The 24801-nt window shown below is 42.6% G+C and overlaps 1 protein-coding gene across 1 annotated transcript in view; it reads right to left on the bottom strand.

The window, feature by feature from the left end:
* SLC39A8 (solute carrier family 39 member 8) overlaps positions 1–23522 on the bottom strand; it is a 45211-nt gene extending 21689 nt beyond the window's left edge. The window contains exons 1-2 of the mRNA XM_032782932.2: positions 23445–23522; positions 1109–1277 (exon numbers count right to left, since the gene is read on the bottom strand). Coding sequence (XP_032638823.2) covers positions 1109–1274 — 166 coding nt within the window. The 5' untranslated portion in view covers positions 1275–1277; positions 23445–23522. The remainder of the gene's footprint in view (positions 1–1108; positions 1278–23444) is intronic.
* Between the last annotated feature and the right edge of the window lie 1279 nt (positions 23523–24801).

The raw sequence follows: 24801 nt of genomic DNA, 5'->3' as shown, positions 1-24801 counted from the left end.
TAATGCCTAGGACTAGTTGTAAGTTCATTGGCTGCTTAAGAGAAGACAGAATTTTCTTCCATAGAAGTGCAACGCGGGCACTGCCACAGAAACTATTGTGAAAAGGTTCTGGCTTCTCTATCACTGTTGTTTGTTATTTTTTAAGAGATGAAAAGTGTGCTAGGTGCCTACACAACAGGATATAGACTCTTACCCTGAAGACCTTACAGTCTGAATACAACAATGAGGGTTATCAACAGACACAAAAGGAGGAGGAAGGGAAGAGGAAAGATAGATAACACTAAGATCACACTTTTACTCAGTAAGACATTTACACATCTCCGCCTCAGTTCTGCAGACACACATGTTCTGCTTTTCAAAGCTACTGAGCACCCAGAGCTCCTGCTCACTGATGTGAAGTTGCAGGTACTCAGTCCTTTTTAAAGAGAGAGGCCCTTAAGTATTCTGGAAACATCACATTGATTTTGCTATGTCAGGATCAGGAGCCACAGTTGATTCCATGATGATAGCTGGTTTTGCACTTATTTCCTTCCCCCTTACATTTCTATGTATTATAATTATTAATTTCAGTGTCAAAAAAAGAGGGATTTAAGAACAGGCTTGAGGAGACATTCCATGCACAGTGGGCAGCATGGAAGAACGCACAAAAGCAGAAATAGGAAAGGGACAGATACAGAAAATTTGCCTGGGAAGGATACCCACTGACTCCCCTAAAATAGCTTTGTTTCCCTGACCCCTATCTGCAAATGACAATTCAAATGTCAACTCCTGTAAATCTTAATGGGAGCTGCCCATCTAAAATGCAACACATTTAATATTCACCCTGTAAAGTAGGATTTCTCCCTGCAGTCACCAAGGCCATCTTCTGTGTCAGAGAGTTATTACCAGTGAAACGGCTCTTATGCTTTACTGCATAAGCCACCCTCTAACAGAGATGATTAGGAAGAAGAAACTTCCCTCTATGTGCATGTTATTTCATGATTGCCTACAGCAGGGTTTCTTGCAGTTTTCTCTGAATGTATCCATAAATTAAGCAGAAACAAATGGACACAATTCATCTCAGCAAGTCCTACTCCTGTTCCGTGATGAATGAAAGAATATTAGCTACCTTCTGAAGGAGTCGGTTTAGATTTGTTCTTGTGCTTTGATGAACTGGCACAAGGGTGAAAAATCAGCTGTTGTAAGACAGCCGGACATATTGCAGAGAAGCTGGAATTTGTTATCTGGCTGTTGTTTGGAAAACCATGAAGTGAAAAGATGTCCTCACCAGACATGCACTGAAAATAAATGAATAAAGATTATTAAGATGACATGAAATTAAGAGGTGTCAGATGACAAAATAAATGCTACACTAAAAACATTAGTGTTATGAAGTGGAAATACAGGGTGGAATTTTCCAAGTAGCATACGTTGCACATTCCTAATTTGTGCATGAAAACACTACGATTGAGTGACTTAGGACCACAATTCACATTACAAATCAATGGAACTTGTTTCTAATTCACCAAGGTGCTTTTGAAAATCTTGACTTCTGTGTATTTATGACTAGTTAGCTCATAACTTAAAACATTGAAAATACTGGCTCACAGTATATAAAACTAGTCTAACAACTAAATTAAATCTAAAAATATTTAGGATACCATTAAAATCTCAGTGACAACGTATCAACAAATGATATTTACGTGAATAACAGTTGCTGAAGTAACTAAATATTTCAATCACATGCTGTTTTATTTGTTTCGATAAACTTGAATTAGACTGCCCTAAGTGGTCCTACTATACGTTGTAACCTATGTTTTTTAATCCATTTCATAGCACTGAATGTTACAGAACAAATCAGAATACATTTACTTCAAAAAAAGAAAAAGATTCCATTAAGACCAGTACCCTCTTGCTCATTAGCCCCTTAGCTTAGGACAAGCCAGTATCTCCTGTGTTAGCATGCATATATTTTGCCTTAGTATGTCAAGCCAGGAATTATTTTCAACATTCAGCTAATGGACAGACATCTTGATTTAAGTTGCACAGATGTGTAATTAATTGTTTGATACTACACAAATAATTTATAATACCTTTTTATTCACCCATTTTTCTATAATGACCAATACGTGAAGTAGTTCTTCACTTGAGTATACACATGAAACAAAAAGTTTTCACATACCAAGGACAAGTCGTGAGACAACAGGTGAAGTCAAGTGTTCTTTCCATACAAGCACTGCATAATAGTCAGCCTAGAATATCTCAGTGTTGGGGCTTAGGGGCATTTTAGGAAATATATATTAAGGGCCATTCCCCTGCTCCTGTCAAATAATTTTGTTTAATTCTCTAATCAAACCATAACTACAGAATGAAATAATGAGTTTTCCCGTTAACATGGCATTGCTAGAATAATTTAAGATAATGGGCCAGATTTTATGCTGGGGTAAATTGGAGCTGGCCCTAATCATTTACTTCAGTAATGCTGCATTCATTTATACTAGCAAGGCATTTGGCCAATAGTATTCAAAAGGTGAAAGACGTACACACAACTGGAACATGACTATTTCTGATCAAACTTGCAGCAATGAAACCCTCAGACCAAATTCAGTCCTGGTGAAATTCTCATACTTCAGCAGAAGTACATCCACAATATTTTTGGCCGTCACACCTAATAACCCAATTAAGGAAAGCATTCTTACTGAGGAAAGCACTTAAGCACATGGCTAAATCTTGTTGAAGTCACTGAGGCTTAAGCACAATCTTAAACAAATGCTTTAGGTGTTCTCCTTAATGGGGTGGGTGAGAGAGAGAGAGGGACTGACTGACTGACTGACTGACTTAAGGAAATGCTTAAGAACTTTCTTGAATTGCAGCCTAAAATTAGTTTTTCTAAAATGACTTTCTGCCAATGCATTTAAGAGACTGTATTTTAAGAAAGTAAAACAGAGTTTGCTGGTTGTGTATACTTTATTATTATGACATAAATAAATCAAGTATTGCCCCATGGAAAAAATAAACTAACATAAACTGTACTTAAAACTATTTATATTTTAATCATAATTACATCAGGGAATTAGCCTTGAAAACAAGTTTGTCTGGTTTGACTGGGTCGTTGTAGGACAGCAAGATTTCTTCTCAGTCAGTGTTAACATTATAATCATGGGAACTAGGATAACCACAATTCAGTGACATTAAAGAGTTCTGCCTTAGCATTTTAATGTCTGGTGTTACTTTTGATGTTCTCACTCATCTCAATGGAATTATTTTACATGATCAGACAATATTGAATGTGGTCATTCACAGTACATCTACGCAGCCCACAGCAGCGAGTCTCAGAGCTTAAGTCAACGGACTTGGGCTGCTGCTCCAGCGCTAAAAACATCTGGGTAGGTGTTACAGTTTGGGTTTTGAAACCCACCTCCATCCTCAGGCTTCAGAGCCCACATTCGAGCCCGAGCCTGAACATCTATACAACTGTTTGTAGTGCTGTAGCATGATCCCAAGTCTATAAACCCAGGCTTGCTATTAAGATGTTCCCTATGGGTTCAATCTTTGTAGAGTGAATCTCTCTATTGTGTAGTCTGCACGGTTTCCATGTTTCTAGTGTGCACTCCTCAGGCTAAAAAAGTGCAAAATACGTGACAGGTATCTACAACATTTCAGAGAGAGGAGTGTTTCGGTGTAAAGTAGTGGTTCTCAAACTATGGTCTACGCCCACCAATGGACTACAAAGCCCTTTCCGGAGGTCTGCAGCATGAAGCATTTGGAAGACCAACCAGGAGAGCACTCATGTTTGGGAGAGTAGGTATCCATTAAGAAGAACACAGAACTAAAATGATGGATAACAACTGGCTTGAAGTATTATAGTGATCTCCACAGAAAGCACGTTATGTCATGTTACTTAGAACAGCAGGTGAATCTCTCTAGCTCTACAAACTGCTTTAAGGGCATCCTTATAGTAATAGTGAAACTAAATGACTTAATATCCATTATGAGGTCATGAATTTTAGCAGGAAGTTTCCCTAACAAAATGAAAGCTTTCAGATTTCCCTTCAAGGGAAAGTTGCTAATTGAAGCATACTGTTTGTCACAGTGACACAGTACCTAGGGACATTATTAAGGAGATGCTGTAAGTAGGAAGGATTAAATTTTTGGTAAACATTGATTTCACCACATATACAAAAACAGATAAAAAAATTTCCATTGATAATTGAAATTTATAGATAGGCAATACGAAATGTTACATCAAACTGAGTTCTTAAGCAAGAATATTTACTCTGTGTATTTTGATATGATGTTGATAATTTGTATTTTATCAGTTATAAAGCTCTAACTTTTTGAATCTCAACATCTACTGTAATTTAAGTATTATTGTCTCATCCTCTCCCACAATTTCCAACAACTGTGAACATTTAAATTGATAAAAATTGAAAAAATGCTTAAAAATTAAACATTGATATCTGTTGAAATCATAAAAAAAATCAAATTCTTCCAAGCCTCGTTATAAATTAGTAAGATTAAGGCTTGGAACTATGGTTACATGTGATTAAAAAAGCAAACAATGCCTTTGGCTAGTGGTAATTTAAATGTAAGGGGGAGATATAAGTAGGAGAGTTTTTATTTGTTTTTTAAAGAAACAAACAAATATGCAGTATAGTTGCTCGTGATTGCTCTATCCCCTTTCATCCTGTTTGGTGCCCTATGCATGCACTTCACTCTTGTCAATAAGTCCTACAGACATCAATGATCTCACACAACTTATATGAATTCATTTACACAATAAAAAAGGATTAAACCTTTTGGAAACCTTGAAATGGGACCACCCTTGTTTACACACTGCGAGACTCCAGATTTGTCTTGGGTGGATAAATATGCTGAGCCAACCAAGTTATTGTATAAATATATGTTGTTGAATTTTGTATGAGTAACATCCTTAAAAACAGATTTTTTAAGAAAAATTCTTTAGTCTAGTGCTAGGAGCATGGGACTGAGTCAGGACACCAGAGTCCTTCTGCCACTGATTTGCTCCAAGAGCTTGGGTAAGATCTCCATATAAGTGCAAAAGTATCATTATTATTTATTACAGTAGAACCTCAGAATTATGAACATCAGAGTTATGAACTGACCAATCAACTACACACCTCATTTGGAACCAGAAATATGTAATCAGGCAGCAGCAGAGACAAAAACAAAAAAGCAAACAGTACTGTACTGTGTTAAATGTAAACTACTAAAAATGAAAGTATTTTTCTTCTGCACAGTAAAGTTTCAAAGCTGTATTAAGTCAATGTTCACTTGTAAACTTTTGAAAGAACAACCATAATATTTTGTTTAGAGTTACAAACAACGTCCATTCCCAAAGTGTTCATAACTCTGAGGTTCTATTGTAATTAGAAATAATTCAAGCAGGGACATCATAAATAAAATGCAATAATTTTGAAAACATGAAAATTTATCAAGGATTCCAAATCCTTCTTGCTGAGCAAATGTCTCAGCCCTAGTGATATTCTGTAAGTCGTTAAAAAGATGTCACAGCCTTATCAATGGACTGAAATCTCTCTCCACTATTGAAAATAACGATGATGTAACACCCAAACTCTTAAATCTTGTTGATAGGATCAAAAGAATACCATTTAAAGCAACTGTCAGATGGGGAGGTGGAGATATCTGTCAACACACATTTACACCAACTAATCAAAACTTTTGTTTTCTTCATATTCGGGTTCAAATAATTATGTGAAGGTAACTTTTTAAGATTGTTTAAGATAGAATTCAGGTATGAAATATATAGGTCTATACTACACTATAAATGTACTTAACAGTAATATACAACTTTTCATTATGCTTCAGTTATATATTCTTTGGACATCACTTTTTGTATGGCTGCATTTAGCAGATTTAGATGAGAGGCAATATTTCTATATCTATTGAACTGGACTTTCTGAAGAAGTCTGTACCTGATCAGAGGCATGTTAGTGAGGACTCTGTCTATACTAACAGATTTATTTGGGCATAAGCTTTGGTGGGTAAAAAAACTTCACTTCTTCAGATCATGGAGTGAAAATTATAGATACAGGCATAAATATACTGGCACATGAACAAAAGAGAGTTACCTTACAAGTGGAGAACCAGTGTTGACAAGGTCAATTCAGTCAGGATGGATTTGGTCCACTCCCAATAATTGATGAGGAAGTGTTAATACCAAGAGAGGGAAAATTGCTTTTGTAGTGAGCCAGCCACTCCCAGTCCCTATTCAAGCCCAAATTAATGGTGTTAAGTTTGCAAATGAATTGTAGCTCTGCAGTTTCTCTTTAAAGTCTATTTTTGAAGTATTTTTGTTGAAGGATGGCTATTTTTAAATCTGTTATTGAATGTCCAGGGAGATTGAAGTGTTCTCCTGATGAGTTTTGTATGTTACCATTCCTGATGTCTGATTTGTGTCCATTTATTCTTTTACATAGAGACTGTCCAGTTTGGCCAATGTACATAGCAGAGGGGCATTGCTGGCACATGAAGGCATATCTCACATTAGTAGATGTGCAGGTGAATGAGCTGCTGATGGTGTGGCTTCTGTGGTTGGGTCCTCTGATGGTGTTGCTAGAGTTGATATGGGGATAGAGTAGGCAACGGGGTTTCTTACAGGGATTGGTTCCTGGGTTAGGGGTTCTGTGGTGTGGTGTGTAGTTGCTGGTATGTGCTTCAGGTTGGGAGGCTGTCTGTTTGCTTCAGGTGCGGGGGCTGCTGACACCTGACTGAATTGGCCTTGTCAACACTGGTTCTCCACTTATAAGGTAACTCCTTTCTCTTCATGTGCCAGTATATATATTCATGCCTGTATCTGTAATTTTCACTCCAAGCATCTGAAGACGTGGGTTTTTTTACCCATGAAAGCTTATGCCCAAATAAATCTGTTAGTCTTTAAGGTGCCACTGGACTCATCATCGTTTTTGTGGATACAGACTAACATGGCTACCCCTTTGATATCTGTCTATACTATTGTTGAACCTATGCTAGCCATGACAGGATTTGTCCCAGTGTGGTACATGATAACCAAGCCAAACTACACACTATTCTGGATAGCCTGCAATATGATTTTATAAAATCTCAAAGTGAGTCAGAATGGGGTAGAATACTATTTCAGCACTCCTCTGGCAGCTGTATAGGCTTCTGCGTAATTTAATGTTTCTTCTGATTAAAAGTTAAGGGCAACTTTTTAAAAAGTGCCTACTGATTTTGGGTGCCTTCGTTGCTGAGTGCCCAACTTGAAAAATGCTTTGGCCTAATTTCCAGAGGTACTGGGCACCCACAACTCCAACTGATGTGGCTGACAGCTGTGTACACCCAGCACCTCTGAAAATCACATTCTCTCAAACTGAGCAGCCGAGAGCAGGGACTGAAATGAGAGTTACAGCTGAGCTAACAATCAAAACTTCCATTCTTCAGGAAATTCTGATATTTTGAAATTTTGTTTCCATCCCGAATAGGGATAAAAAGTCAATATACTGACATTTTTCACAAGACAGAAAGTTCCAAATCAACTTTTTTAAATATTGAAACATAATGACATTCCTGAAGCAAAGTGTTTTGTTGAGGTTTGTTGAACCAAAGCAAAAATGTTTCTTTTCAACTCAATTCAACATTAAAATTCACTTCAATGGAAAATTACTAACCTACTCTTATTAAAGTCTCTATGTGTGTATTCTTTAGGGTATATGTCTCTCTTAGAGGATGACCCTTCTGGAACTTTCCCACATACCCACTTTGAAATTAAAGCAGTTCCTTCTAGGCAGCTATAAAGTACTGTAAGCAGGAAGCCTACACCTGTGTATTAAACATGTTCCTGTTTTACCTAATCCTGGATCTGTAACATCTGTTTTTCTGCTAACACAAAGAGACACCTTTGAGAAAAATGACCTAAGCATCTAGCCTTTTTGATTGCAAAGCAAACACTTCAAATGCAGTGTTGGCTTTCTGAATCTGCTGTCAGACAGGCTGAAACAATAGCTCTAAAGAGAACTGCCCCCATTCACTTCCATAGGCTGTTAGCTCTGAAGACTAATAAATGAACATCCCTAGGGGCTGGGGGGGCTTCTTCCCCCAGGTTTCATACAGGAAGTTTGCTCGTGGCACACATCCTAGCCCCAGATGAAGCTCTTAACTGCAGCACAGCCTGAGTGTGGAATGTGAGTTCTGCAGAGGAGAGGCACTGCTCCCAGCTTATGCCCCGAGCAGGGAGTCAGTATTTTGTTTCTAAACAGAGGCAGGGTGATTAAGATAAGAAAGGGCTGGTAATTAAAATAAGGATCTGGATGTCCTTAGATGAGCCTGGAAAACAGGAATCCCTCTGTGGGGACAGGCGGGGATTGAAGATAGAATGTAGGGGACTCGACAAATACAGCAGAGGTTACATTCAGAAAACCAGCCTAGTTCCCATGCAAAAAGGAGAACTGGATGGTGGAGGGGAGTGTGACATGCCAACATATGCCCAGGCATGTCCTGGAAGTATGTTACATCTGTGTCCAACCATCTCCTTAATATTTCACCACAGAGGGTCATATGCGGTCTCTATCAAAAGCTAAAAATGTAGCTAAGCATCATGGTAAGTATGGATTTCCAGAACTGGAGGAGGTGAAACTTGTCACTTGAAGTGGTGTTGGTCTCAGACCTGACTCTCACTCAACACTGAAAACAGCTGACATCTGTCAGTTCAGCCAGTACTGTGTTTACAGTCCGAAGCAGTTGCAGACTTGAGTGCTGACCAACACAAATGTCAAGGACTGTATAAGAGTGCACAAGTGTCACCCATTACTGAGGCAACAGTCTGCCATCAGGAGCGTCTCATGAAAAGTGGATCCCAGCTCTCTGGACTGGATAAGTGCTGTAAGGACTAACCTTTGGGTAAAAAATACCTTATTAGACAGTAAAGTAAATTGTTAATAAGCATAGCCTCTAGATTGCATTTTATATTTTTCTTATAGCTGTAACCTAGTGTCTCCAATCCTTTTATTTAATCTTTAATTAAAGTTTATTTAAACTTCAATTTGGTTTTACTATAGACACATCTAAGGTGAGCATTGCTCTGAGGTGATGATGGTAAACTGGGGCACACAGCGGTTACAGAGGCTGTGGACTGAGTAAACTGTGGGTGTAGAGAAGACACGGGATTCAGTACTCACAGATTCCTATATTCTAAGGCCAGAAGGGACCATTGTGATCATCTAGTCTGACCTCCTACATAAGACACTATACACTTGAGTGGAATACAGTGGAGTGTGTAAATTGCTGGCCTGCAGAGGAGAAGAGCCCATCAGTGCCCATGTTCACCAAGACTTGAGACATACAGAAAACGTGAAGTGTAAGATGCAGTTGCATCCTGCATCTTACACATCTAAGTTGTATGCATACTGCCCCTCCCTACACTGCCAAGATAACCTGAAGGGATGGTCAGAAGCCTGAGACAACAGGTGGTATTCTGCCTTAGAGGATACAAATGTTCACCCTAGCTATATCTTACAGGAAGCAAAAGTTTCCAAGTAAAGACAGGCTACAGAAATTAGGTTTTAGTGTTACAAAAAAAATAATAATAATAATCAGATGAATTCATATCCAGCTTCCTTTTAATCCAAACCATTGCAATTAGAGGGAATCCGAATAGTAGGTTCCTATTGTGGACCATCTCTAGTTAGGTTTCTTTAGGAACAAGTAGTTTCTAACTGACATTATTATTTAAAGACTTTGAACATATTATATTGTTACAATCTTCAAATGCTTCATCTGGTTTTACTATGTTTTTTCTTTATAAAACATTTAGCTAGGATAGTCAATCAGACCCAGCATTTGAAATACAATTCTCACATCTACTGATTCCCCCATCCGTAATTTTAAGGGATGATGTCACCAAATTTTCTTCCGCCACTGTCCAACTTCTTTGTAAGCACTCTTGTTAATACAAAGCAGTGGTCACCATCTGGTAGTTCACAATTGACTGCTCGATCCTGGTGCCTCTGACAGTTGAAGTCTAGCCACTAGAAGTCTGGTGGTGCAGCAGGGCTAAGGTAGGCTCCCTGCCTGCCCTGGCCCCACACCACTCCAGGAAGCGACTGTGAAAGCAGAATGAATTATATTGTAAAAATAAGAATGGATTAAAGAAATGTTGCATGTACCTTTAAGCAGAAATAAGAAATGTTGAAATACAGGTGCCAGGAAAAGAAACACTAGGCATAAACAATGGTGCTAATGGCAACATTAACAGAAGATCGTAATTTAGTAAGGAAATAAAATATGCATGCCTAGCCCAGGTAAATCTATCAGATTCTGCCTCCTTTGTTATCTGTTAAGTCTCAACCCTTTATCTGTATAAATAAGACTGTTTAGGCCTTGCATGACTGCTCACATTATCTGGGGCATTAGCAGAGGCTGTGCTAATAAAACAGAGTGGTCTGACAAACTGTGAGTCCGAGTCTAACTTTGACAATTGGAGGTTCCACCGAGATGGCACCGTCTCACTGGGACTGTGTGTCCTGACGTTTTTTTGTAGGATGACCGTAGCAGCCAGCACCTGGCATTTGGCCGACGGTCCTCCACAAGAGCAGAAAGGTGCACAGCCACAGTGAGGTCTACGCCATCAACCGTTGGTTCCCACTCTGTCTGGTAGGGATCCCGGAATCTGACATCAGGAATCTGGTCAGGTAATTATTCTGTGTTTTGTCCGACTGAGGACTGTCCTGTCTCTGTGTCTCCGTCCTCTTGTGGAGTGTTTGAGTCTGGGGCCATCTCGCTCCAGGGATAGTCAACCAAGGGTTCCTGTCCCCGCGGTCTGAGTGAGTGAAATCTGCACAATCGCAGCCGCACCGCACTTTGGGTAAAACCCTGTGTGACAGCAGGGCGATTGAGGCAGTAGCCTGTGGGCTCCTTTGTGCGTTGCACTGGCAACGCTCTGACGAACCCGAATTCCTTCTTGTGTGATTGGTGTGTGAAGTCCTCCTGTATTGGTAACTAGAGTCTAAGTCGGGACAGTTCCCTAAATGAACCCGGCTCATTTATGTATTTAGGATGGTCAGACTCCTGTAAAAAGGGTCCAGACTCCTGTAAATTTCTGGAAAATGGTCTAGCTAACTCAGGGGGATCCCAAAACTCAGTGGCCACTGTTAAAATCTTGGAACAAAGACTGAGTGAATGTCTTAAAGGACAAACTCGGCCAATCTAAAACTAAATTGGCTAAAGGAGAGGTTAACTGTTTCATGCAGTGGTGGGAAGAGGCAAATCATGGTGGACAAAATCAAAACTTGCCTCTCAGTTATTCAAAATAATAAGTTAAAAGCTTTATTAAAAGCCTCCTCTCCCACCACCAGACGAGCGCTCCCCTTACCCTGTTCTCCAAACCCTGGATCGATCCAACCCCCTTCATACTAAAAGGACAAAAAGCCCTTGTTCTGTTCCCTTTTGTTGTCTGCCTCAAAACTGATTCTTAGTGTTCATTACCAATTCAGCAAGGAGGGTGGGCTCCTCAACTAGCCCCACCCTTCCTGGTCCCTTCCTTGAACATTTCTTTCAAAATGTGAAATCGACCAATAGCACTCACAAACGGTTCATTGGAAAAAGCAGGATCGGCCCAGACAGGCAACAGATAAACTGAGAAACATGTTTGAAAGCCCTAAGGAAAGTCAGGAGTAAGAAAGCAGTAAGTGCAGGCATGAACCCCTGGAACAATACTTAAAATGGTGAAATCTGGTGATAAAGGTGTCATTTTGGGACATAAACAAGTGATTAAGGAAAGAGTGAAAAAGTAACTCTACAGCGGCTGGAGAGAATTAAGCAGTTAAACTTTGTGGAAAAGTAAAAGGGCATGTTAAAGAGAGAAAATTCTTGTTTCTTTGCAGCCATTCTGAAGAGAAAATGGCCCCTTTTCCAAAGAATGTCTGTAAATAATCCAATATATATATACAGCTATGTAAAAACAAAGCAATGTAAAGAAGTTAAGGAAAAGGAAGTGTATATGTATCTATTGTCTGTGAAAATATGTAAGTTCTAAGAATCTAACCAACACATCTGGTTTGTAAAACTCCTGTTTCTAGGTTGAGATAAATTGGTTTGTTTTGTTTTTAATGCACTAAAAATTCATTTGACTCTTAATTCAAAGTTGCAAAACTGACAGACTTTTTGCAGACACAAGTAATTAGTGCTGTTTGGCTTGGGATTTAGCATTTACCCTTAAGGGGTAACTTGATTCTTTACAACATTTAAAAATATTTTAAATAAAAACCAAGTCATGCTGCAATAGGGCAGTCAAAAATCAGGAAAATAGGAAAGATTCTGAAGTCTTGGTTGGTTTGGTTTTGTAACAATAGCAGATAAGAGCTGTAGTGAAAGAATAAGAAATTAACAGTGACCCTGAAAGCAACAGCAGAGGTAAATGCACAAAACAAAAAGAAGCAATGTTAAAAACACTGAGCCAAAATAGCTCTGTTAATCAGACTGTCACTTTATAAGAGTAATGAAACTCGTAAGAACAAAACAAACAGTTACACCTATGTAAAAATTAATATGGCTAATGTTTTTGAAAAGTTATAGAAAAAAATGTGCATTTTCTTAGGACATGGCGGCATATTTAAAAGGGGTTTTAAAAAATATGCAATGAAAAGTGCTGCTGAATAAAATCCTATTAGGGCTCCAAAAAAACCGCAATAGGCTGTGTTTTCTTTTTCAAATCCCGTATGTAAACAGAGTCTGAGCTCTGCTGATGGCTTTGAATCCAAAAGCCAAGCCTTGTGATCATGCAAATTACCTAACTGATAAAAAAGTGAGAACTGCCAGCCACAGGAAGCTGCAAATAAAGAACTACCTGTCAGAACACAGATTGCCTACAAAAAAAGGCATGGTATAAACAAGAATACCTTTCATATAATTGATGACTAATGTTTGTTAATATTAAACATTAAAATAAATTTAATGTTAGTAAGTACCTGTAACAACTTATAGTGATATGATGTTTTGAAAAATCCTTTAAAGTAGTATGGTAATGAAGCTTCTCAGCTAGAAGCAATTGTAAATGTAATGTAAGTACTGTGTTTACCAATAATCACATTTATATTATGCCACAACAACAAAAGTCTCAGCTACGAAGCACTGATAGCTGAGATTTCTATCAAGCTTGCCACTGAATGGCAAACAGTACCAATAATGTCCTACCCAATGTTTGTTTTAATTGATGTGTTTAATTGAAATGTAAATGTGCTGTGGATAAAACAAATTGTGCAAAGCTAAAGCCGTTTTTTATTACGTGACTAAATAAGAAGTGACACTGGCGATATCATAATCAGTGTCAAAGGGGATATTAGACAGGATTTATAAAATAGGACAGGATTTTATGATGTCCCATAAGAATAACATATATTTGATTTTCATCTTGCTAGCCACCCTTTTTTGAATAGCAAGAAGAAAAGACCCTCTGGGACAATAAGATTCCATTTCCCATATGCATTACAAATTGGCCCGCTCTTAACTCTTTGTTTAAAGTTAGTTAGTAAGAGCAGGATCTCTATTTGTTCGTTAAGTAAATTAGAGAAACATTGAAGGCCTGGGTCTCAATGTAAATTGTTCTGTAGTTATTATTGTAAACTTGCTTTAATTTCTATTATTTGTTGTCGATTTGTAAAAGTTTATCTTAGCTGCATTTCTCAGTTGTGTTTGACTTTGAGTTATATTTTATGCTCCGTTCTGGATTAGTGTCTCTAGAGTTGTCTTGCGCTAATGGCGGTTGTTAAGGCTTAGTCTGGTGCAATTTTTAGTTATTTTATTCTATGGTTTTTCTTTATGCTGTTTTGCTGATGATTTGTTTTGAATTTGGGGGCAATTAGTGCCGAGCGAAGATTTGTTATTTTTATATAGCACTGTTTAATTTCATCAAGCATATTGTATTTTATAGCGCGTAGATTATTGACATTCTATCGTTTTCTCTGCTCAATCGTCCTGGCAAACTTCGTTTCGGGGTCGAACTGCGACTACGCACTTTTCCTCATGCGAATTCTTTCTGTTTCAACTGTTATCGTTTCAGATGCTTTCTCCAGTTTGAACGGGTTGTTCCAGAAGCGAAGATTGTACGAGTTGACTATTAGTGGTATACTCAGATTTGGCGTAATGCGCGGCGGGTGTGGGAGTAATCGGAATCTAAAGCTCGCGGTGGGTCTGGAAAGAGTTTTGGGCAGGGACAGGTTTTTGTTTTTTAGTATGAGTGGTTGATGATGGGTTGGGACAGGGAGGAGCGTCAGAAGGGTTCCATCGTGGTGCGAGGACGTTTAGAAAGCAGTTATTCTAGAATTGCTACTGGAAGGACAAGTTCGATTTTGTCAACTTGATTGGGTCCAATGGAATAGAGCAGTCAGCACTGCAATTAACTTGCTATTTACCTTGTACGTCGCGTCTTTATAGAGTGTCTGACAGTCTTTAGTACCAACGATTTGTTGAAAGTGGCAGAGTTTCTGGGACTGAAGTTGCTAGAAGCTATTCGCATGCTCTTCCGTTATTGATGTATAGCCGCGTTCTTAGGGAGTTGCATCTGGCCCCACGATTCGTAGTCAGGCGCGGGGGCTCGGAGCCATGCGCTCACCGATTGTTTTTTACTGTTGGCTATGTTCCAGAGCAGCATTTAGTACATCCTCCAGAATCGACTCCCGCGAAGCAGTCGTGCACGGATCACGACCCAACCAGCCCAGCCCACTCTCAACCATGGTCGTGTATCCGGACCACTCACTCAGCGAGTACTTCGCGGAGTTCTACCAGTTGGCGATCCCATGAACGACCGATCGGACATACGGCAAGTATGAGGGGTACTCTTGTCGTAGCGTTTGCGTCAGTGCAGTGGGCAGCCCGGGCAGCTGAACGACCCATCATATGAGATACGTGCCTATCTACATCGAGCATCCGAGATTTCATTTAGCGACATTAGCAAGAGTTCTGATAATGCACCCAATTAATGTGACACAGCAAGCCTAAACAATCTGTGATTTGTACAGATAAAAGGGTAGAATTAACAAGATCAACAGACCAGAATCTGAAAGTTTAAAACTTGGAGCAATTATTTTCCTTAAAATATTAACGATCTTCTTTAATGTTTTTGCATACACCATCTGTTAGCACTATGCTTTTCTAGAGGACTGATCAACATCTTCCTTTTCTGCTTACTCAAAAGAAAACGGCCATAAAAAAAAGAATATCTATGAAAAAAATGCAGCTAATCATGTGAATTAGGCTGTTCGGCATTGAGTATGGAGGGCTGTAGTTTATACTTACAGGGAATGTCAAGTAGTCCAGATGTTCGGGTGATGGAGAGTGCGACTTTTGCTAGGCGAGCGTGTCGGGTCTATGGTGAAGTTTAAAAATGAATCGGTTGTGGGCAGTTCTGGTGTGGGTGAGAGAGCTGATTGTAGAGCGTACGAGATTGAAGATGATCGTTGGGAGTGGATGCTGGTGATACGCGGACGCAGATGTTTGGCAAGTTGCTTAGGTCTGGTGCAGTAGTTAAATATAATGGAAATAAACAGAGAAAGAAGAGCGGCTGGGCCAAAGAAACAGGCGGTGATCCACAGGTGGCCCTCCCAGAACTGTCAGGCATTAGACATAGTGGCTGACGCCAAAGGACCTGTGCTCTCATTTGGAGCAAGAGAGGTGTGCGCGATGTGAATGTTTATACGCCTGACAAATACGCAGAAGTGTGTCAGGGAATAAATCGCGCATGGCGGTAACGCTCACTCAAGTAGAACAAAACGCATCTTATCTTCTAATGAAAGCCGAGTTCCGCTTATTAGAATGTTTAGTGGTCTTCAAGTAAGCCGCTATTCAATCTTCTTGGCATGTAGGAAACTGGCTGTTTCAGAGAGTCACCAACTATCTGTCTGGAAGCTTTAGATTTTTGTATGCCTTGTAATCCTCCTGGTTTATATCCAGAATTGTGTCCCAGTGACTGCCCCAAAAACAGAGTGCTAATTATGATGATTTTGAATATCCGTGAGAACAGAGAAGATGAGGAACGGTTAATTGTGGAACCCAATAATTGGTTGGTCATGGCATGCCGCTTGACCAAAAGGAGGGATTGTGAAAGTAGAATGAATTATATTGTAAAAAAAGAATGGATTAAGAGAAGATGTTGTTGTATGTACCTTAAAGAGACAATAAGGAAATGTTGAAATCAGGTGCAGGAAAAGAACCCATAGCATAACAATGGTGCTAATGGCAAACATATGCGAGAGAAATCGTAAAGTTAGTAAGGAAATAAAATATGCATGCCTAGCCCAGGTAAACTTATCAGATTCTGCTTCCTTTGTTATCTTGTTAAGTTCTCACCCTTTTATCTGTATAAATAAGACTGTTTAGGCCTTGCATGGCTGCTCACATTATCTGGGTGTATTAGCAGAGCGCTGTGCTAATAAAACAGAGTGGTCTGACAAACTGTGAGTCCTGAGTCTAACTTTGATACGACCAACGTGTCCCTGAGGCGGAAGAGTCTCCACGCACTGCAAGTACTGTCCCCGCAGCTCCCATTGGCCGGGAACGGGGAACTGCAGCCAATGGAAGTTGCAGGGGAGGTGCCTGAAGAGAGGGACAGTGCAGAAAGTCACATGCCCGCCCTCCGGGGGCCACAAGGAGCATGATGGCCACTTCCAGGAGCGGCATAGGGCCAGGGCAGGCAGAGAGCCTGCCTTAGTCCTGCTATGCTGCCGACCAGGAGCCACCTGAGGTAAGTGCAAGCCGGAGCCTGCACCCCTCCTGCACCCCAACCCCCTGCCCCAGCCCTGAGCCACCTCCCAGAGCCAGCACCCAGAGCCCCCTCCTGCACCCCAACACTCTGTCCCAGCTGGGAGCCCCTTCCTGCACCCAAACTCCCTCCTAGAGCTTGCACCCCTCACCCCCTCCTTCACCCTAATCCCTGCCCCAGCCTGGTGAAAGTGAGGGAGAGTGAGCTACAGAGAGAGGGCAGATGGAGTGAGCAGGGCAGGGCCTTGGGGAAGGGGCAGGGTAGATCCTGGGTTGCACTTAAATTCAAAAAGTGATCTTGTCTGTAAAAAGGTTAGAGACCGCTGCTATAAAGGCTTGTAAAGAGTCCTCCAACGCTTATATCTGAACAATCGTACTACTGTGAACCTTAGGAAGTAAGATTACGTGTGGTTTAAATTTTGTTAAAGTGTAAAAGATAGTTGCACATGTGTACCTTGTATGTTATACTGAAAATGTTATTTTGTATTCATATCTAAAGATCAGTCAAATGAAAAAAAAAATTAAAAATGGTGTTGATTCAGAGTGGCCAGTGTCTGCTAATTTTGTTGATTTCAGAACTCTGAGAATAAGTCTTTCCTAAACTTTATTTTCATGACTTATCCCTCTAATGTTTCCTCATTTGGCTTTTACGGAGAGAAAAGGTGATGAGAAAAAAAGATTAAATTAAATAAAATAAAGAGAATTTCAAGGAAGAAGTGAGAAAAACGTATCAAATAACAGGAGCAGATGTATCAAAAAAAAGGGTACTTATTTAAAACAATGAGCTATCTGATACTTGGCCTAACGATTTTCCTTGTGTTTCTCTGAAAATAGATGTTTCCCTTGACATCACACAATGTCAGTCACCATAAGTGGCTGATTACAAGTATTCCTTCAAGCTCCATCACCTTTTGTTCTGCCCTGGACCTGATCTTCTCAAAGTAATCCATGGCTACAGAAGCACAGTATTCCTTTTCCCTAGGCTTGCATATCCAAAACTGACTCAGATTTTGAAGAAAGCAGGACAACTCCTAGCTTCACCTCCAATTGTTCAGTGTCAGGGCTTGGGATATATTCTGGAGGTTTAGGGGCCAGATGATTAGCAGGGCTACTAAAATTGTTACTGTTAGTGTAGCAGTAAAAATAGACTAACACTGGGAGAATACTTACAAAGATTGTTCAAACCCAAGTTTGGAAGTACCATACATATCAGAATAGCAGTCCAGGCAGGATCAATTTTCTCCTCAGAGGGTGGCTTGTCCTTGGGAAAGGGGATCTTTTTATGGAGAAAAGGAGCATCTTGACTGGAGTAAACAGCTTTAGTTTCCTGGGCTCCATGTCTTCTGTCATAACCAGTGGAAGTTCCAAATTGTAGACATATGAGCACATTTAAGAGTGTTGTTTGCATTCTAAGATGCTTTTCAGGAAAGCCAGGACTGAGAGTCACCTTATTACCAGCTGCCTCCAGCATGAGGGAATCTTGCCTGTACTAGCTGAGTGTTAACTCTGTAATAGGAGCAGCCTGTCACCCATTCAGTCACTCCCCTCTGGGCAATACCAGTCCTGGCTGTGCATTGCAATTTGATAACAGATGTAACCCAGCTTCCAGGTCCCTTTAATGTGACTTCTTGTGGTATCCAACCCCTGATCACTGGGTATGCATTGGAAATACCCACATTATGTGTTCCCAAAGGAACAGTGTGTCTCAGTTTACCCATTTCACCATAAACCACTGCCAGGGCCAGCCTTTGGGGTGGGCCGTATGAACCCCAGCCCAGGCCAGCCTGCCCAACGGGGTGTCATGCGCAGGTTTGGATTTCCACCTGACCTGCTGCCAAGAGGCCAGCTGGGCTGATGGAGGCAGCAGGGCAGACAGGAGAGCAGCGGTGTGGGGCCGGGGGAGAGACAACTAGTCATCAGAGCCAGGTGACTCCTCCACCCTGCTCCATGTGTGCAACTGATGCTGTTCCTGTCCCCCACCCTGTCTTCCCTTCGTCCCTGGAGTCACCCCTGGCCACTCCACGCTGGGAGTGTCCTCCCGTCTGTTCTGTGGAGGGAGCCAAGGGGCTTATGGTGGGATGTCCCTCTCCTCCCACCCATGTACCTGATTTCCACTAAGCTGGGGTTATGCACAGGGGGATCTCTGTGCACCACTGCCTTTCTGGGTCCAAGAATTACTAGTGTCTGAACAAGCCTAGTTCAGGATCCTGACCCTGGGTGCTTTCTTAAGGAGAGAACACACTCACTCAGGCACAGACACACTCCCCTCAACACATGCACACACACCCCTTCACTGTCCCATCCCCCCAATACACACACACACACCCCAGTGCTCCCTGCATCCAGGTCACTTCCCCACCTGGGCTGAGGCATCAGCAGCTGCTGCTCTCCTGCCCTCCCCTTACACAGCCTGCAGGGAAAGTGACCTGGCTGCAGGAAGCCCTGACATAGCTCCTTGCCCATCACCCCCTCAACACCCTAGGGCTGCAGGGGGCAGAGGAGCAAGCAGCAATGTCAGCTGCTTTGTGCATCCAGGTCAGTTTTCCCAATGTGGGTGCAGGAGAGGGATGAAAGAGTTAGGGGCACAGGGGGCACAGTGCAGGGGTTGGGAGGAAGGGGACACACTGCAGGGGTTAGGGGCACATGAGGGGACAAGTATTGGGGTAAGGAGGCATGCAAGTGCAGGGCTTGGGGCTCAGGAGGTTCAGGGGTAGGAGTGAAGGGGTACAGGGAATGCAGGGGTTGAGATGAAGGGGCACGGTGCAGGGGGTAGAGTTGGGGTGCAGAAGGGGGCAGAGGTTGAGAGTAAAAGGGGTGTAGGGATTAGGGGTACAAGGGGGCACAGGCATTCAGGGCAAAGGGGGCACAGTGCAGGGGTTTGGGGGGAAGATGAGGTGGGAAGCCCATGGAGGACCAGGGGCAATGGGGAGTTGCCACACCCACAGAGGCCAGGGGCACCAAAATGCAAGTTTGCCCAGGGTGCTATTTTCCCTAAGGCCAGCTCTGAGCTCCTGTATTATGCACAGCACTTGAGTTCAATTATAAAACAAAAGGAACTTCATTTAAGACAGAACAGAGATTCAAATAAAAGCCAGTGAGATGGGAACAAATGATTGCATATAAAACAACCACATACATTCTAAAGTCTAAATTTCACTCCTATCTAAGGGTTTCTCTTCACTGTTTTCAATCAAGCCTGGTTGAGATCATTTTTCCTGATGCAGATTTGCTGTCCTTTACTCCCTTGGAGAAAGATGCTGGGGTGTTTCTGCACCCCTAAATATACAAGAACAGACCTCTGATGTTCATCTCAAGATAGGGTTCCCCTCTCCGCTCTGTTTACCTCTTCCTGTTAATTTCATACTCAGGTCTCATCAGCTCTTTGTTAGCATTTTACTTAGAACACTAATAGACTTCTATTAGAGAGACAAGCTGGATGAGGTAATAACTTTTATTGAACCAATTTCTTTTGGTGAGAGAGACAAGTTTTCAAACCACACAGAGTTCTTCTTCAGGTCTGAGAACTATGGTCTCTCACCAGGAAGTTGGTCCAGTAAAAGATATTACCTCACCTACCCCATCTCTTTAATATCCTGGGACCCAGGTGGTGACAACTCCTACTATATCACATACAATGCACTATCACCCCCATTAGAGATAAGTGTCTCCCATCTCAAGAGTTTGTCTCAAGACTAGGTACCTCTGAGTGACTGGTTTTTAAACAACAGACAGACAGTGTAAGAAGAATGTGTCGAGTTGTGTGCTTATATATAATAAATAAAAAACACACAACTCCACACACATTCTCCATAGACATCTCACAATGGTTATTATGTCTAATGTGATACAGGCTTTCAATAGAAACGTTACATTACATAACATTCTTTTGGTGAACTCAGGGGATCCCTCTATACCCCAGCAACCTCTGCCAGTTGCCATCCAGTGGTTCTTCAGTCACACATGCAATCAGCACACTTTGTACAAATGCCTGAGTTGTCAAGCATAAGTATATATTTATGAGGACACCTGACAACAGGCTTCTGTACACTGGTGTGAGACAACAACTGAATGCACATATACTGAGGGGATCTATTGGATTGGACAAAACTATTATAACAAAGAGCAGATACTCCTAACTGCTCAGACTAATAAATACACTCCAAAGTATGTCCAGAATTTTCTCATCTAAATCAAATACAGAACCCAACCTATGTAACATGACTTCCTCTCACTAAAACGGACTTTCACCAAACAGAATGTAGAAGCAGCATAAGTCTTTTCAGCTAAGCTTCAGGTGAGTTATGATAGATGTACAGGACAGCAGATTTTTTAAAAAGGGACAACACAAATTTTTCCCTTAGTACCCTGTGCCTGCGGAGGAAAAGGCTGGAGGACTGGGGAAATCCAGTCTTTTCTTTTTTAAAGAAAAGCATTTTCACAACCACAACCAAAAATGCAGACTTGTATTTAGTGCACTTAACTGGAAACATTCACACTTCCTTCCTTTAAAAATATACAAAGCAAACTGGTACAGTGTTCACCTTGTGAAATTTGAAATAGGTTGGGAGAAGTGAAGACCTTGGGCCCAATTCTATCCCTCTTACAGGGTGACCAGATGTCACGATTTTATAGGGACAGTCCCAATTTTTGGATCTTTTTCTTATATAGGCTCCTATTACCCCCCCACTCCCATCCCGACTTTCCACATTTGCTGTCTGGTCACCCTAGCCTCTTACAATGAGTACTACCTTGCTTTCAGTTAGGCTAATTGCAGAGTAAGCATCTACTCAACATGAGTAAGGATGGCGAACTGTACCCTTTATAAACTGCAGCCTTTATAAGGAGATATGGGAAGTATACCCACTGGGTTGTTTTGTTTTTTTTAGTTTTTACACACGCACACCTCAGTCAGCTACATACAATAAGCAAAAGATCTGCTCTTCCAAAATACACTTATAAGTCATTCCTGGCAGGGATGGCTCAGCTGTACCCAGAGAGGGGTTAGACAATAAAGTTATTCTAACTCAACCTTCAAATTGGTGGCAGTTTTATAACAAGGGGTTCTTGCCAGCCCTCAGTATTCCCCTTCACCATCTCAATTAAACATACTGTTCTGAGATATTAACCATGAAAGTTTATAGAAAACTGAAACTAAGATGACTTTAAAGACAATACTGAGTCTAAGGAGGAAGAGATCTGAGTTGTGTATAGCTGGACTTAAGAGGGGAAAAAAAAGTTATTTTCCTAGACCACCACATATATCCCTATGGCATCTAGCCAGAATATTAACAGATTTATTATCTGATGTAAACAAACAGTTAAGTTCCACTCTGTAAGAAGAAAAGATATGAAGAATTCTGAAAAAGGATCTCTATACAATGGATCTTCTAAAATCAAGTAATTTTTCCCCCCCTCACAGGACAACTTCACTGTAGGCCAAATCCTGAGGTTCTACTTACCCAGTTTGGTAGGATTTGACTCTAAAAATACCCATTGACTTGTGTCTGTTGCACCGCTGCTATTATCCAGGAAACTTTCCTGCTTCAGGACCAAGTAAGCAACCTCAGGATTTGATCATGTATACAAAATATCACAACTTGCATACAAAAATTCACCGATAATAGTCATGGTTTCCGTCCTTCACTATAAACAGTTTCACTTTAATCTGGTTCCACTGTTTGAATAACTTTTGTAAGTACACTGCATGAAGTAAATGTCAAATAGTGCAACAGACCTTTGGTCAGTCTACCCCCACACCCAGGCAGAGGATATAACCAGACACAATGCAGTGGGAAAATACAGCTGCAATGAGCTTCAGACAAATAAAACTTGATGTCACCTACTATGGAAGAACTTGTGGCAATTAGTTTGCAAGATGTAGCTATACAGGTTGATTTGAACCTGTATAGCTTATTTTTTATTAGCTTATTTCAAAAATTAAAAAGAAAAAGAAAATATTTTCCAAATTAAATGGATCCTTTTGGATGGCATCTTATGCACACCTGTGATATTAACATGTACATATTTTGGATACTTCTCTATTAATTGCTCACAAAGCACTTCATAAACCATCTAGATATTTACATCAATATTTTGACTTCTCTATATTTATATCTGTATCTTACAACCCTAACACACCTGTCTTTCAGCACTTTGCTAGACAAGTACCATTTGCCACTCATGGTTAAAACTTTCCTACCTTTAATTCCCCTAGCAAGAAGAACGGCAACATTATGCTGATCACCAAACCGTGATTTTGATGTGGTTTTATTTTATTTTCACCTAATTTTTTGAGGGTACCTGCCCGTATGTACCTGCAGTTGCAAAAATGGGTGAGAAATCAGCCGCGGGTGTCAGCAGCCCCATCAGGGTAGGGTGGCCAGACAGCAAATGTGAAAAATCGGGACAGAGATGGGGGATAATAGGAGCCTATATAAGAAAAAGACCCCAAAAGTGGGACTGTCCCTATAAAATCAGGACATCTGGTCACCCTACATCAGCATGAATTCTCACAGTGCCTATCTCAAGGCTCCCCCATCACCATAGTGCCTACTCTCCCCCGAAGCAAACCTGAGCTCGCGCAGCGCCCGGGGCTAGACTGAACTCGGAGAGCAACAGCGATGGGAGGGAGGGTTTGCTCCTGCCCGGCTGTGCCCGGGGGCCGCAGGAGGAGAAGCCCGGCCAGGGCCAGGAGAAGTCCCGCTGGCGCACAGTACCTCGTTGTGGTGCAGGTGGTGCTGTCCCTGCAGCGCTGCCCCCTGCTCCCGCGCGGTTCCCAGCGTCTGCAGCAGGTGGGAGAGCTGGGCTGCTGAGAGGCTGCGGTTCTCCCCGAACAAGCTTAGCAAGTCCTCGGCGAAGCCTCCCGCGGCCGCGGGGCCGCCCTGCTGCGGGGCTCGCGCAGCCGCGGCCAGCGGGCCGAATGCGCGGCAGCTGCCAGCGCCAGGGCCGCCACCGCCACCTCGCATCTCGGCGCCGCCTGGCGCTGCCCCAGCCGCCTGGACCGAGCGCGGGGAGCTGCTCGCCGTGGCCCCCGGGCTCCGCGTCGCCTCCCACGCGCTCCGTCCCGGCTCTGCTCCCGCAGCTTCCCCACGCTCGCCAACAGCCTCGCGGCGTCTCCACGGCCCCCGGCGGGAGGGGCCGGCTGCAGCCTCCGCGCCGCGGGAAGGAAGAAGCGACGCTGAAGCCCAGCAAACGCCTCAGCGCGCCTGATAAGAGAGCCCAAGAGACGAAGGCGATAAGGCAGCGCGGAACCCAGGGCCAGGGCCGGCTCCAGGCCCTTGGGCGGCACGCCGCGGGGGCGCTCTGCCGGTGCCTGCGGAGGGTCCTGTCCCGCGGCTCCGGTGGACCTCCCGCAGGCCTGCCCCCCGCGGCGTGCCGCCGTGCTTGGGGCAGCGAAATGGCTAGAGCCGGCCCTGCCCAGGGCCCCCGCGCCTAGTTCCCAGCTGGCACCCCCCGTGCGGTGTCTCTTGTCCCGAGCAGCCAGAGCCGGGCGAGGCTCAGCCGCAAACCCTGCAGGAGCGCGCGGCGTCCTGGAGTCTCCAGCGCGCTCAGCGGGAAGCCGCTGCCCCCCAGAACGCTCCGAGGAGCAATATTTTTAGCCTCCTTAAAAACTCGCTCCCCACTCACAGCCCCCTCCCCCCATCTTGCAGTCCCTCTGTCATACACACTGGGTGACCTCCCGAGTCACTCATCCCGGCTCGCACGCCGTCCTCACCTGCTCTCTCTGCCTCCTTTACAGCCCTGCCTCTGCCCAAATAAAGGCTAGAGGAGGGGCACGTGTTGTAATTACACCGCCCCGCACGGGTACGTTGTCCGGCCCTTGCACTGGCTCCGGGGTTAAAGATCGGTCGTGCAGCTCAGCAGCTTTGGCCTCTTACTTCCCCCAGCCAGAGAGCCGCCGACATGAGCTGGGTTAGAGACTAGGTCCTGTTCCCTATGTAGCAGCCCCGCACACTACCTAGCAGCATGTGGCTGAACCGCAGCCTGGGCTGGGAAATAAGTGATTTATCGGTCAGGCTTGACAGGCACGGAGAAGTGGAGCTAGTTCTCCCATCCCAGACCTAAAGACTCTCC

This window comes from Chelonoidis abingdonii, chromosome 5 (assembly GCF_003597395.2).
Source record: "Chelonoidis abingdonii isolate Lonesome George chromosome 5, CheloAbing_2.0, whole genome shotgun sequence".
NCBI lineage: Eukaryota > Metazoa > Chordata > Testudines > Testudinidae > Chelonoidis > Chelonoidis abingdonii.
Note: the sequence above shows the minus strand (reverse complement) of the source record. Positions and strands in the feature narration are given on the sequence as shown.